The following is a 16,459-nucleotide window of genomic DNA, read 5'->3' on the forward strand; positions in this document are numbered from 1 at the left end:
TGTTCTAAAGGTCTCCTTTACTTCAGCAGCTTTATTTGATGTAGCTGATGTAATTTCAACGGATACTTGAAAGCTGCATGGAGTACATTAAGTTGCTCCTCCCCCTTTTAAAATTAGCCAATAGCGTTTTTGTTTATATCAAAGCTCTGTTAAGCTTAAGTAAATCTGACTCATAAAAGAAAACGAAAAGTCTTTACTAGCAATGCAAACTATTTCTACTCTTTGAAATACAGCAATCAGTGAAATTCGCTTGCGAAAACAGACTTTATTCGGTCAGTGGAAATAATATTTACACTGTCTGAATTCATATCAATCATTTAGAAAATTGTAATTGTGTGTGCCCTATTTTTCACATTCCTAGTGGCTCGTATGCTGACATTGTGTATGCGAGTGTGCAATGCATATTAATAACAGCACATTTCAGCAGCTTGGCATTTCGTGCTCCTCCCCGTCATTGTTACGAATAATAAAATACAAGTTATTAGTTATTTAACTCAAGTTCAGTTACTGTTTATTATTTTCTTACTGTAAATATACAAGTATTTAGGTGAACTCTAGGCTTGAACCATAAACAAAGGGTGTAACTACACAAAGTCACGATACACATCTCAATTTTCAAACACAATATAATATTATCTTGATATTGAATACTATAAAAAATAAGATATGACATTTGAGGTTAAAGTATACCCTAAACAATATATTGCTCAATATTGTAAATGAAATAATTTACATTTGCAATAAGCATTGGCGCATTTTTATTTCTCGATAATACGATGTATCCCTACACGCCTACATCACCCATAGGTTTTTAAAGATACTAGTGGCCAGAGCCAACCATTGTTATCTTGGAGGCACGACACACTGACCACTTCCACATCAAAAAACAGGCCGGATGTGGGTGGAGCTAGAGATTCCTGGTTGCATTTTCCTTGTATTGTTTTTTCTTTGGGTGAAAAGCTTAACACTTCTTTAAAAGTGACTATTTTGTGCTCTGGCCACATGTGCTTGGTTGTATCATTTAATAATAATTCATTAGTCATGATAAATATTATTCTTGTGACATTTTTCAACAACTTTCTTTAAAATGCTACAAATATAGTCTGTGTTAATAAATGCTAGGCTATTTACAGTATGACAGCATTTCAGATGACCAATTTGTCAGATTGTGGAGTTCATTGAGGTTTTAAAAAATAAATAAAGAATTTGAAAAGAATTGTATGCATTATAAATAAAATTATGTAAAAATATTAATTGCTGGAAAAATGGAGGCTGAAGCACAATTAACTACATGACATGCCATATTATTTGATAAATGTAAGAAATAATCCAACACAAAATAACAAATATGACAAACATGCTAAGTTCAATGTCTGGAATTAGCTGAGGTGACATGAAGGCCAGCAGCAGATATCTGCCATGTCCTTAATTTTTCAGAATATTAAGGCCTAATATAATTTAAACAGATAAGTTTGAAAGCAATTTTTGTACCAGACTGTAATTTTTTGCTGTAAAGTTGGGCATTTTAACAATTGCGAGTCTTTGGAACTGACTTCCTTTCTGATCAGTTGATGAATTGCAATTTCAGTCACCTCCGCATTGCCTTCATAAGAGACCAAGAGGTTGCCAATTGGTTTGCATAGTCAATTTCATGCGAACAAGTGACTTGTTCAATTTCAGCTGAAGCTTGTAGGGGAGAGACTTCAGATACAAGACAACACTTGATTGGTCAGAACATCTATTGAAACACTGAAGTTCTCATTGATGTCATAAAATAATTTTCATCCATACTAATTAAAGTAAATGTCTTTTAAATGCAAATTTAGTAATTGTTTTGAAGCACAATAGCTTATTGATGACCTTAAGATTGACATATTAATGTTAACACCCCAATGAATGTTAACTTTGACTTCAGGGGGACTTTAAAGCTGTATATGGACATCAAAAGTTTAAAGCAGACATGATGTTATGATGTTAGCCAGTAGCAGTGACAGTTGTTTTAGGAAGCATGTGCGTTAGTTTTGAAGTACGAGCCTTCTCCTGAGCCTTCGGACTCACAGGCTGTCCTGGTTCCTCTCCGCCCAGGATCCTGAAGCCAAAACCGGACTTCTGTCTGCGTAGGTGCACCTCCACCTCCTGGAACTCTGCTGAAGACACACAGTGCTTCACACTTTAGTCATTTCTCCACACTACTCTCATAATTCAAGGGTAATTTAGTGCTCTAGTTGACATTTAAGACCCCCATTTTTCTTCACAGACTACTTAATTTGTTAATTCGTCCATTTGATGTTCTTGAACTTGTATTGAGAGGTTCATTCTCAAGGCAAGGAGAATGATAAGTGGCATAAGCTGACAAAAAATGTAATGAAAATTACCTGTATAAAATTTGTCATACGTATTTGTCTAATTGTCATAATGTGATACATTTTGATTAAATATCTTGTTTTTAACAACACATACAGATGATAAATGATATTCAGAATAAAGTGGCAGAACAAAGGTTACCAATACAAAAAAATTAAATAAAAAAAAGTCATTCATTGATAATCAATTTCATTTTTCATATACAATACTTTGATATATGATATATCATATGAAATACTTTAAATATCATATGATTTTAGGTGACAAAAATAGCATTTGTTTGATGATATTTTTGAAAATAGCATTTTAGAAAAAACTGCTTTAGCAAATAACAATTAACAACAGATAAATATGGAGGCTGTTTGAATAATACATTTTAATTTTATGTCAAATGATTTAAGATGACAAAAAATACATTTAAACGGTAATCTAAAATTGCAAATGTAATCATGTCATACATTTTCATTATATTTCAAATGATTTTAGGAAACCAAAAAAATGTATTATAGCATTTTCGTACATAAAAAATGTAAAGAAAATAAACAGAGGTGACATAGTACATGTACAATGTACAGTCATGTGAAAAAATGAGGACACCCTTTGAAAGCCTGGATATTTTGTACGTTTTTAAAAAGTTTATACTTTATACGTTTGTACATTTTTAAAAGCCTGGGTATTTTGTGCGGTTTAAAAAAAAATTTACTTTTTTCAAAATACTCTCTAAATGTAATTCTACAGAAATGCATATTCTAACTGTGGAAAAGTAAGGACACCCAACCCCTTAGTAGCTAGTGTTACCTGAAATAACTGCAGTGAGACGTTTCTTGTACCAGTGTCTGACATTAGTCTGAGGAAAGCATAGCTCACTCTTGAATGCAAATTTCTTTTAGCTGTGAGATGTTTGAGGGTTTTCTTGCATGTACAGCTCATTTCAAGTCACCCCACAGCATCTCAATAGGATTATGATCTTTGACTTGGCCATTTCAGCACTCTTCATTTCTTAATTTTCTTGGTTGATTTACTGGTACGTTTAGGGTCATTGCCCTGTTGCATGGTCCAGTTATGTTTCAGCTTTAATATTCAGATAGATGGTCTCATGTGTTCCTTAAGCACCCTCTGATACACAGTAGAATTCATGGTGGATTCTGATGGTGAGCTGACCAGGTCCTGCTGCAGCAAAGCAATCCCAAACCATGACACTCCCATCACCGTGTTTCATAGGTATGAAGTTCTTTTCCTGAAATGCTGTTTCTGGTGTCCAAAAAAATCAATTTTAGACTCATCTGTCCAAAGAAAATTATTCCAGAAGTCCTAGTCTTTGTCAATATTCTCTGGCAAACTTCAGTCTGGACTAGATGTTGTTTCCTCCTTGCACACCTCTAATGCAAGTTAAACTTGTGCAGTCTCTTTCTGATTGAAGAGGCATTTTGGAGAACTCTTGTTTCATCTTGCAGTCTGCTCTCAGGGTAAACTTGCTGGGATGACCAAACCTTGGCATGTTGGCAGTTGTTCTAATAGCCCTCCATTTAAAGATTATTTTACGGAGAGTGGAATGGCTCATTTCAAAATCTTTTGAGATCTTTTTAAATACCTTACCCGACTTGTAGGCTGCTACAATTTCTTTTTTTTAAATTTTGTTTTGCTCTTACCGTGGTACTCACTTTCACTTCAACAGTCAGGAGAACACCAAAAATACATTTCAGAGGTTTAGAAAGGGCAAACTTCATTCAAATGATTTACTAATAACGTGCACCTGTTGTGGTACACCTGTCTGTGATTTGAGCCATTTTAAATTTAAATAAATGTGAGGTGTCCTAACTTTTTCCTCAGTTAGAATATGCATTTCTGTAGAATTAAATTTTTTACAAAAGGTCTTGAAGAGCCTTTGTTTCAGTAAATTGTTTAGTTATATTACCTTTATCTTCTGCATTGTTAAAATTGAGATTAAATAATCATTTATTAAAAAAACTTACAAAATACCCAGGCTTTCATAGGATGTCCTAATGTTTTCACATGACTGTATATTACATTTTTATTATATATATAAATAAAAAAAACTAATTTGTAATTCATTAATTAAAAATCCATATAATTTCAGTAAGTAAATCCAACATTTATTTGATGATAGTAAAAAAAAACAAAAAAAAAAAACTTTACCAGACAAAACAAAGTGAAACGAAAAAAAATTACACAGGTCACAACTACTGGATATAAGCAATGAATTCCAAACTTCCAGAGTGTATTTTCTGGTGAACTCTTTGTGTCAGATGTTTCTGTTTTGGGTGTAGATTTATTTACTCACCGGAGGGGTCAGCAGGGAGGGACGCTCGAGGAAGGCCTGGCTCTAAGAAAGAGAGAGAGGTACAAGAACAGCCCATAAATCACAACTTATATAAACATACACCTGGAAATATAGGAACTACAGTACAGTAGATACACAACTTGTCTCAGTGGTTACAAAGCAATAGGGTTAATGTACAGTACACTGCTCCCAAAAAAGAGGCTTAAAAGACAAATGTCATTCAATCACCAAGATATGAGAACCTCCGACTGACTGACTTGAAATCAAGTGGCATTTTTACTGGATGTACAGTATGTTATGAAGCCAGTTCTTGCTTAATTTAGGCATTAGAGTTATATAATTTCTGTATGGTTCATCTCAGGATTCACAGCAGACTGGATGCTGAAAACATGTACTGTATAATGAACTCTGCTTAACTGTTTGAAACCTCTATGCTAGTCATTTTTAACAACTATGAGTGTATTTTGTGATGATGATCACATGCTTTTCAATTGACTGGTCTGGCATTTTCCATTACTTTGATTATTTTAAGCAAATTATCTCTTTTGAAATCAATCAGTTAAATCAAATTACATCAAAATACATTACAACTGACATTAAAATACATTAAAATAGTCAAATTACATCATAGTGTTTGTGTGCATCTCTGTGAGATTTTGCATGCTTTTAGAGTTTCGTAATATGTAGATGCTGCTGTTTTTTATATTGTTAAATGTGTGCTTATTAAATGATTACATATTTGCTAGTTATATAAACAGAACTGATGGATTTAAATAGAAATAGGAGATAAAAACTTGGAATTATGAAGTCCAATTCAGAAGGGGAAAAATAGCATTTTCTTACAATTGCTTTTTTTTTTTTACTTTAAGAAAGAAACAAAAATCTGAATACATGGCAGTTACCTTTCTTTTTTTAATTTAGTAGAGGAAACAAGATTTTGAACGATTTTGTGTTTACAAAATAATTGGGTATATTTATTATGTGTATATAAATACACACATCCAGTTATATATGTACATACATGCATAGAAAAATTTGATTATGTAAGTACAAACATTTATTTTATACGCGGTTAATTTATGATTAATCCTTAAACTGCACTATTTCTGAATGTTTTAAGAAATTCAAATTATTTCAAATGACTAAATTTACAATTTGCAGTATATAATACATGGAAAAATCCCAAGTATAAAACAACTACATAAATAAGCAGAATAAAACACTGGATAACAATTTGTAAAATTTTGATTTAGTATCCAATTCTTATTCATTCATTTGTACAATATCATTTGTAAAGTTTAGCTTGATTAGCTCATTCCCCAAATACATTTAGGTTGGGGGGTGGGGGGACACCTCCGTTTAAATATCTTACATTTTCATTAAAAGAAAAATTGTATAAGTTCATATAAATTAGCCAGTTTTATGACATAACAAAAAATAGTTACTTTCCTCATGCCTTCAGGCTTCAAAGATCACATAAATATGTATTGAAATTAGCAGAATATTTGTATATAATTGTACTAGGTATTACTGCAATGTTAAGAATTTGGAAAGACCAGAAAGAAAGATGGCAAAATCTTTACAGCAATATGGATGCAATAATATTCAAACAGTTTTAAAACATTAAGGTATTATTCACACAGATAATTTTTTTCCAGTCCATTACGCTACTTTATACTTTTCCAATTCTTACTTTTACAAAGCACCACTCATCAATGCCAGATCTAAAGCTGTGGACCAATATTTTGTTGACCAAAAACTCTTTAAGGCAAGTAATTTCAATCATTTCTGAAATCCTCTTGGTCAGGCATGTAAAAGCAAAGAACAGATTAAAAGTATAAATTACAAGCTTTATGTAAACATATGAAGCACTTTTTAAGACACATTCCTTATGTTTTTTGACCAAAGATGCGACCTGTGTGAATGGCCCTGAGTTATGATTGAACCCACTAAAACATTCTGTTCAAACTGCCTTAATCATAAAATATGAAACATGTCTCACAAAAGAAAAATAGAAAATGTAATCAAGTAAATGAGCATACTTACCTGGAGTTAGAAATTCCGTACAATAGATGCTAAAGTGTCAGAGCAACATACAGTAGTACTCCTAATGATAATAACGACACAAAGTAAAAAGAAATACTAGAGGAAACTCACAAATCTATAACAGATCATTCCGCACAAGATAATAGCATACACAAACAACACCAACATATACTGTATCAACCAATAAACCCACTGCCAACCTGTCATCTGTAGCTGCAAATACTAAAAATAAAACAATATATGAAATAAAGGTGGTGGTGTAAAATAGGAAACATTAATGAGGAAGCGCACATCAAATCCCTGCTGATTTAAAACACTAGAAAAAAACGTCTAGCATGATATACACCAGTTCAGATTTATGTAAATGCACAGAGAAAAGAGTAATAATGTGAAGCCAAACAGACCTCTATTGATTTAATCGCTGTTCAATATAAATTCACCTTTAGAAATGTGACTATTCTTCTTGAACCCCCCGCTGTCCACTCATCTTATTTCAAATTTTGTTGGGTTGTTTGAAACCTTTGCCTCAACTTCTAATGAGAAATTTAAACTGGCTTGGGAGGATGAACTTGGAATTGATATATCAGGGGGAACTATGGGAAAAGTGCCTGACTACTGTACGGTCCTGTTCGATAAACAGTGGGCACCAGTTAATACAGTTCAAAGTTATGCATCACCTGCACTATGCCAAAACCAAATTACAAAAATTTTTATCCCTCTATTTCACCTATGTGTGACAAGTGTAAAATTACAGAGGACACCACAGGTCATGCGTTCAGGTCTATTTTTGGACAAAGATTTTAGATTTTTACTCCAAGGCCTGTAATATTTCCCTCCAACCGGACACAGAGCTTGCTATTTTTGGTTTTTCAGAACACTCCCTCACCATTCCAAAACATCTCCAACAAGCCCTTACTCTAGGCATGACTGTGGCCAAGCAGCTAATACAAAAGAACTGTAAATTTTTTACCTACTTCTTTTCTAACCTGGTTAATAGATATGGTCTCCGTTATCCACTTGGAAAGGTTCAGATTTATTAGGTCCAACTCTAACGAAATATTCCTTGCTACCTGGGAACCCTTTCTTAGATACTTAGACCTGAAATTTGCTCATTATAAATTCATCACCCCTCATGAAAACTGACTGACACACTACCTTATAGGACTTTTTAATGTCTACATACTGTGTCACTACATATTGCATCTCCAACAGCTGAACCCACATGTATGGCAATTCATGTTATATTTACCTGCAATATATATATATATAAAGAAATGCGACCATTGACAGTTCAAATGTATCTGTTCAATATGCAGGCAATAGCACGCTGGGAGTGAGTATATTCATATGAGCTGACACATTTCCCACTATTTGCTGAATTAAACATATGCTTATGCTTAAAATGCAATGAATATGAATGATGGTTCACGGGGAACTCAGAAAGTTCAGAAAGTCTGTATGTGTGGTAACTAGCGTCTCTAAATTTGGTTAAAAAAGTACCGCCTTTAATAATTCAAAGTGTTACGCAACGTCAAAAACGCACTGCGAGGTCACTGAAGTTTCCCAGGCTTTTTCTACAGCTCTACAGATCTCGATTCCAAATTGACAAGACACAACAACCTCAAAACACACACCGCGAGAAGAACGCAGACTGTAAGATGCAAAAGTGAAAAGAGTTTGGTGAGACTGAGAGCTGACATAATGGTCATTGAAGACTTATAGCAGTAAATGTCATTTTTTTAAGGGCAAACTATAAACATTTATTCACTCCACAACAACAACAAGTTCTCTCAAAACGTCACAAGATATTCAAAATCCAGAAAAGAAACCAAAAACACTCTCAAATGTTCCACGTGATTCAACTGAATCAAATTCAATTGAAGTTTGTATTAGCATGTGCCAATTTCAGAAGAAACAAAGCAGGTAAAGCATACATCAATGCTAGCTTCTGGTGCTAGGAAAATGTGGTTCCTTTACTTACGCCTATTCTCATAGATAGCCCTGGACTTCTCATACAGGTCATAAGGGTCAGGTTTGGCCAGGTCAAATTCTGGACCTGAAGGCCAGTGCAGATATGGAGCGCTGTGAGGAAGAGCATGGACAGATAGACTAGTTGTGGGACTGCTGAGAGGATCCCAATGCTCCAAAACCTGCAAATACACCAGCATTCAGTAAAGCCTTCAGTCATCTTCATCAATACCACTGCTGTTAAAAACTAGTTCAAACCAGTATAGATGTTTTAATGGTTTCCAAAACAAATATCATAATAAGCATTACAATGCTTATGCAGAAGTTGGAATTTGGTTGTCATACCTGACGAATAAAGGTCATTATTTGACATCAATATGGCGGTTTAAAATGTGATGTTGGATTTGGTCACTTTCGAACACAACCTAATATCAACCAAATATCAACGTCATTTAATGTCATTATTGGAAGTCAAAATAACTTTGTCCCCAGACGCTGGTGACCTAAATCTTACCTAATTTTAATGTTCTATGATGTGTGTCTGCTGGGATGTTAAGAAGAAATCTAATTGATTAAGAGAAACAGTTGGAAACACACATGAACCACTGCAAAGTTTAATAATTATTTTATTGTGTCTTTAAGGCATGTGACTGTGTGAACGTTCAACATTCAGGCAGAAGAAAATATAATGTTTGTAACAAGGGTTGTAAGTAATGTGAGTTACGTACTTTTCTAATGCATTAATTTGAGAAAAAAAATGGAAAAATAACTTAAAAATAATGTAATGCATCACTTACCATAAAAAATTACTAAATTAGTTACTTTTTTGGGGAATAACTCAATATTGTAATGGATTACTTTCAAAAGTAACTTTACATAACACTTTGTAACTTTAGGAAAGATTAATTGTATTTATGTATATATACGATGAAGACAACACAGTGTTATTTTATAATATTGTTTGCAGATGATCCTTACAAAATCATCTTAATCAATCTAAAATTATGAATTCTTTCCAGATATAGCTATTCACTTCATCTAATGAGATTATACTCAACAATTGCAATATGTATCGCATAATAAAACATTGCAGTGTCAGTTTTATCAAAATCATGCAGCCCTAATTTGTAGTGTTTTAGTACATATTACATTAGGATTTATTGATTTGAATATGTTAAAATAATAGCAGCAGAAAGCAAGTATTTCTATTATAACCATTACACATTTCTTTTTTTTAGTTTTTAGTTTTTATTATTGTTGTTGTTGTTGTTTTTCAGTAGGCTGGGCTGAATTGTGTAAGCACACTGTGCTTTTCTAGTCATGAGTTTCAATGGCTGTGGGATGGGGATGTGTTTAACAATGAAGTCGCTTTCTTTGCGGTAATTAGTTTTTAAATGAAGCGTACACACACAATGCATGGCGAGTTGGTTCTAGCTCAGCAAAATAAGGACTCATCAAGGACACTTCTCGCATTTCTCTAGTGCTGACGGTACTGAATGTAATCTTGGTGTTTTCTCATGATAATGCAGCTGTGGGCCAAACATTTCCAAACCACTCCACTATATCAGGCTCTCCAAACCACAACCAATATTAGGTTTTGCAAGCGGAATGCACAAACGCGAGCAATCATAAAGGTCTACTTTTTCTGAAATCAAAGCACATATTTTCACAAATGGTTTGATTGCTTGGTTTGAAATTATGTGCAGTTTCACTCCCTTATGTCTCCTTGTCATCTTGTCCTTTTGGGATTTGAAGTGATTATTGAGAAACTATGCTGTTTTTATAATCGAGATGGTTCAGCTATAGAGAAACAATGACACAAAAATAAATAATAATATATATTTTTAATAATAAGCATATAACAGTTTTGTCTGGTTACCGAATCTGATTGGCTGATACTCTTGTATATTACTTTGTCCACAGAGTGGCAAGCAGAGTATTACAGTCTGACAAATATTGCAGCTGTTGGACAACATAATGTTCTTTTGAGGCTTTTTAGGCTAGAATGTAGTTGTTTAAATTGCAACTATGCAGTTTATTATCTTAAATATTCATAATTTAGGAGATTCAGTGCGTTATCGATCATCAGCCTGCAGTAGAGCAAAGACGGTTGACGTTCTGCTGACGACTGCATAAAGTTCTTAGGGGAAAAAAATCCTCGTATTTCAAAACTACAGCGGATCAAATCATTATAAAACAGGTAAGTAACATTCAAACAATCTCTCTCTTTTGTATGTTGTAGGGCTGTAGTTATAACATAGTATTCTATTAGTGATTGCTTTCCTTTGGCTTTTTCGGGGTTAATTATTGTGATATCCCAATTGCAACAGAGAAATACTGGGAAACCTTTTGTAGACGAATAGGATTTCATGCCGTTCAGCCATTTAATCTCAAAATGTGAGCAAAATCATCTGCTTGGTCATCATTTTAGACATTATGCTAGCAAGAGAATCTCTCAAATACTAGATCTAAAGTGACGGTTGTTAAGTTACATGTGTTAAGACATGTTTGTTAAGACGTTTCAACGGTTTCTGCTGTTCTGATGTCAATTGTAGAATGAATGGTGGAAGAAAGTAGTTACTCATACAAAACGTTTTTTGAGACTCTCCGTTTGATTTTTTTTTTTTATATACATGATTATGCCATCAAACTGTTGTATAAACGCAATATCACACTCGTAGCAGTGAGATATGGCTGTATATCATTACTGGTCATATATATATATATATATATATATATATATATATATATATATATATATATATATATATATATATATATATAAAATTATTAATAAAAATAAAATAAAATATTTAATCATTTTCCACAGTGTTTTAGAGGTGCTATAAAAAACTGGCCAATAACTGACCTCAGCTATACATATTAATTCCAAACAAAGCAAAATACATAACACAGTATCATTGAAAAAATATTACTACAATATTTTTATTACATTTATATAATTTGATTAGTTTCTACGATGCCATTTTGGATTTAGCTTTTCGCTTATAAGGCAGCTTATTACAATATATGTGGATTAGGTTCTCCGATGCCATTTTAGATTGTGCTTTTCGCTTATAAGTCGGCTTACTACGATTGACACATTGTGGGGTTGAATTTATTTTTCAAAATGCGAAAATTACAGGTGAAAATTTCAGATTCAGTGTGCAATAACCTTTAGAGTTAATCCAAATCTTTAGCAGATGGTATTACAGATGGGTCATTTTTATTTTACCTGTATATGTTTTTCGGGCTCCTAAAGTGCAAGGAGCCAATGACCTGCATTTTATGATACTCCAAATCTTCATAAGATTTAATGTCCTATTCAAAAAGGTCTTGGTGTGAAGATGATAAAAGTAAGCAATAGTAAGTGCAAATACCCTTTAAGTAAAAATATTCATCCAAAAGGGGACATGTACAGTATATGACCTCACTAAATCTAATTCATAACAATAAGAATTGTTTAACTCTTTAAAAAATAATGATAAAAACGGTATTTTAAGACCAAACTACATTTGAAGAACTTCATTTTCCTGAAGGCAATTACCTGTTAAAATGATTTGAACCACATTTCATAATTGCGCTTCCAGTCATTCAGATTAAAATTCCAATTCATGTTCCTGTCAGGTCATGGACAGTTCATTTCCAACTCATAAATCAAAATGGAGGTGATTAAATTTAATATTTTGCCCAAGTCTGGATGACAAGTGTGCAGAGCGTCTTCCAATTCAGAAAAGAAGAAGTTTTTAAATTAAACAAATGGATTTGGCTTCATGCCAAAATGCAAAGCCAAACAAAAGGCATAATTGAAGTAAAGGGGGAAAAACAAATCAAGAAAGAAGATGCCAGGATGAGTAAGATGCCAAGGCTTATTAAAGGAGGTCAGTGTTAGCATGCTAATCTGGAGAAGGCAAATGCCTCTGGGCTGCTGTGTGCAACTGTGAAACAAACAGATTAAAATGTGTCACTGCCAAATAAACTTAAGCACACACACACATGAGCTCATAGATGATGTTATTACTGCTTGAGCAAAGCACCATGACGTTCAAGCTCATGCAAATATATATTTTTCGCTCAGAGCAAACAGTCCTCAATGTTCTGCGGCTGATAAAGGACAAACGCTTTCGGTTGGTTCCTGTCATGTTTGGGTTCCGTTCAGGTTTGCGATTAATAAAAAATGCTGCTAGTAATGAATATTTGATGTTTTAAACTTGATCACAGACTCCTCATCTGAAAGACTGAGAATTAACTGAGAAAGAAAATGAGGCTAAGGAGTTTATTGCTGAGAGAGGAAAAGAAAAGACACTGATTTTAGTCTTTAATAGTCAGGTCAAGTAAGGTCGCAATGTTCAAAAGTCTGGACAACAGACTCTAAGTAGCTTATAAGAGAAATATGACTCAATAAATTACATGAAACAATTACTATGTATGTATCAGGCCTGTGCTGGTGTTTAATATTGCAATATATTGTGATAATGAACATGCATGATGTTGTTATCGTTGACACTTCCAATTACTGTGAATAATTATTTGTTATTTAAGCTCTATTATTGAATAACTTAATTACTGAAGCCTATATATTTTCACTTATAAATCTGGTCTAAGACATTCTACAATTTTCGAAATATTTATAGGCATATTGTTGATTAACGCTGTACAACAAGGCTCCATTTGTTAACATTAGTTCATTTAACTTAACTCACAATGAACATTTCAAGAGATCACACTTAGCTCATGATTTGTAAGTAGCTTGTTTGCCATGCTGTCCCGGGAGAGAGCCTTGAGCTCAAGGGATCCTCGGGCCCAGGGATCCCTCCCTTTCGCAGGCCGAGAGGAGATTGGTTGATCTCAAAACTCCCCCACTACTGAGACTAAGGTGAACTTCCCGAGAGCAAACATTTATAAAAATGAACTAGGCTTATTTTGTCTATGATATAAAGCATAATTGGACAGTGGGAGGAAACCAGGGAACCCAGGAGAAACCCATGAGGATAACATGCAAACTCTGCACAGAAATACTATATGGCCCAGCGAGGACCGTTGGTATTTTTGCTATAGGGCAACAGTGCTAGTCACTGGGCCGCCGTGCCGCGCATTCTGGATAAAGGTGGAAGAAGGGGGGAAAAGGGGTTTCTTCCAGACAAATATAGTTGTAGAAAGGAAATTAGGATAGTGTTTTGGGATCCTTTGATTGGAGAATAATGATTAGCTAATGTGGGCCAGCTGGGTCAATCATGAGTGTGTGCTCCTTTTAAAATTAATTTTAGTATTAAACATTTCAAAAACATTAATTAATCTTCAGAAATGCTAATTTCGAACAACCCATATAAATCTGAATTTGCAATTGTTTTATTAAGTGGATTTAACTAATACAATTTAGTTTGTTTTAAAACTAACTTTAAAAATGTGTCTTACTGGTGTTGACTACAGTGTTATTTATTTCTTATCAAGTTACTTACTTATTACTTTAGAATCCTTTTGAGCATATTATCATTTTTTATAACTTATACATTTCCTTTTTTCACAGCTTAGGTAAATATCATGATAACACCATATTTTGTGATAAATGTTTAAGCAAGAAATTGCAACAAAACATTTGATATTATAATAAGCCTATTGGATATTTTATGCATCCATACACACTAAAATCTGCTTTGCATAATGGACGTAACATAGTCTGAAAAGAGTAAAGAGGGACACATTTGAGCAAATAGGCTTGGAAGAGGTTTGTGCCTTTTTTCTTTTGAAAAAGATTTGTAAAAGCTGCAGAGTTGTATGCAGAATTATTTTTTATTTTGCAACAACTGCAAGTCTGAACAGATTTCATGCTTTGATTAGATTTGACACGAGATTTGACTGCTATTTTTTACAGTAAAGTGTGAATATATTTATTTTTGAATTCAGAAAATGAACTACTGAATTCATTTTAATTCATTTTTGCAAGTGAAACTGGTTTAGTGACCGAGTGATTCAGTTCTTTCAGACTGTTTTAATCAATCAATCAATCATTCAGAAAAAAGTCCCCAGATGTATTAAATTTAAAGATAAATATACCTGTTTTTTAATTTATTTATTTTTTTTCTAAAGTAAAATATTTTAAATATCCCCCCCCCCCAAAAAAATTCATTTATTAAACACTATTGTAACTTTGCCAACAGCATTTTACTAATTCCTAACCACAGCGGTCTAACCAACTACTATTAATTTGAACCAAAAAGTAATATATACATTTTAGTGAGGGGGTGTATAGTTATTAAGCAGGTTTCCTTTTACAGGAATAATAGCCCAAAAACTAGATATAACACACTATAAAGTCAAAAATTATTAAATTTCCTTTATAAACAAGGGCTCAACAATAAGGACTGCCCAATGGCCTGGGGCCAGCGTGAGAGATGTTCGGAATCGGGACAGTAGAGAGAATCAATACTGGCTCGATCAGGCCAGTGCTGCCTTGTTACAAAATTTAGAATCAAGAAACAATTTGTGCTTTTAAGTCTTAAAATGCTACCTTTTCTATGAAGTCGTAAACACCATAATGCTTTTTGGTTCTTTTTATCTGATTGGATAATGTGAACACGTTATTTTTTTTACAACCTGGTAAAAACCAGTATAGTTAAGAGACGGCAACATGACGCCAACATCAAATTATGAGGCTAAAAGAAAACGTCTTTTTCTAACGTTGTGGAAACAGATATTTACATGGGTACAACACAACGAAAAAAAATGAAGTGATGTTTTGTATAGTTTTATGTCAGCTACCTTTTGTTTTGCAATAAAATACCTGCACAATTTCATACTGCTATATTTTACATTTTAAAAATATTTAAATTCTAGATTCACAGACATTATTTTTGACATATTATTTAAAATATGTGGCTAAGAAATAGCCATTTGTATTTATTTATTTATCTATTTATTTATTATTTATTTATTATTTTGGTGGGGCCAGTGAAAATTTTGGCAGGGCAAAAAAAATCTGAACCACTGGTCAAGTCGGGCCAGTAGAAAATGTCCTTAGCCTTGAAACCTGTAAACTGACGTTTTTTTTTTCTTACTTAGAATCTAGACATACAAGATGTCAGACTCTCAGAGACTTTCAATCCTGAAACACGATTTTACAAGAGATTAAAGGGTTTCAGGTTTAATTCTTGGTTTAACACCTAATTCTTCACCTTAATTCCTACAATCTGTTCTTCTCCACCTGTGTTTTGTCACCCTAATGCTCCATTGATTATTCCATGAGATTGTTTTTCTATAGCATTGTGCTGCATCTTATTTTTAGCCAATTGAATTGTAACAGAAAAGCTTAAAGGGATAGTTCACCCAATAAAGTAAATGTCCTCTTCATTTACTCACACTCAAGTGGTCTAAAGTTTTATACTTTTCTTTGTTCTGTTAAACACAAAGCACAATATTTTGAAAAACGCCAGGGATAAAATGTCCATTGACATCCATAGTAGGAACAGAGAAATTGTATGAAAGTACTGTAAATGTCTGTTTTTTCCTTCTTCTTTTTAGTTAAACAGAAAAAAACATCAACTTTGGTTTAGAACAAGTGTAGGGTGGGTAGATAATGGCAGAATTGAACTTTTTGGGTGAACTATGTCTTTAATAATTCTGAATAAAGGAAATTTGACCCCTTTAGACTTTCGTAACAGTTATATATCCTTCATTAATGATTAAAATAAATAATAGTTATTAAGACTAATGAGGTTTGGAACTGATAAAATGTGCCTAAGAAAAAACCCAACTTATATTTATATTTGTCAATTTGAAAAA

At 33.2% G+C, this 16,459-nt stretch overlaps 1 protein-coding gene across 50 annotated transcripts in view; it reads right to left on the reverse strand.

The window, feature by feature from the left end:
* magi2a (membrane associated guanylate kinase, WW and PDZ domain containing 2a) overlaps positions 1 to 16,459 on the reverse strand; it is a 328,630-nt gene that overhangs the window by 26,239 nt on the left and 285,932 nt on the right. For 16 of the 50 annotated variants that reach the window (XM_073946347.1, XM_073946357.1, XM_073946360.1 and 13 more), the window contains exons 11-12: positions 4,667 to 4,708; positions 2,059 to 2,147 (exon numbers count right to left, since the gene is read on the reverse strand). In XM_073946347.1, coding sequence (XP_073802448.1) covers positions 2,059 to 2,147; positions 4,667 to 4,708 — 131 coding nt within the window. Of the gene's footprint in view, positions 1 to 2,034; positions 2,148 to 4,666; positions 4,709 to 8,693; positions 8,863 to 16,459 lie in introns of all 50 variants that reach the window. The other 34 variants (XM_073946372.1, XM_073946393.1, XM_073946369.1 and 31 more) reach the window with 7 other exon arrangements.

This window comes from Danio rerio, chromosome 4, assembly GCF_049306965.1.
Source record: "Danio rerio strain Tuebingen ecotype United States chromosome 4, GRCz12tu, whole genome shotgun sequence".
Taxonomy (NCBI): Eukaryota; Metazoa; Chordata; class Actinopteri; order Cypriniformes; family Danionidae; genus Danio; species Danio rerio.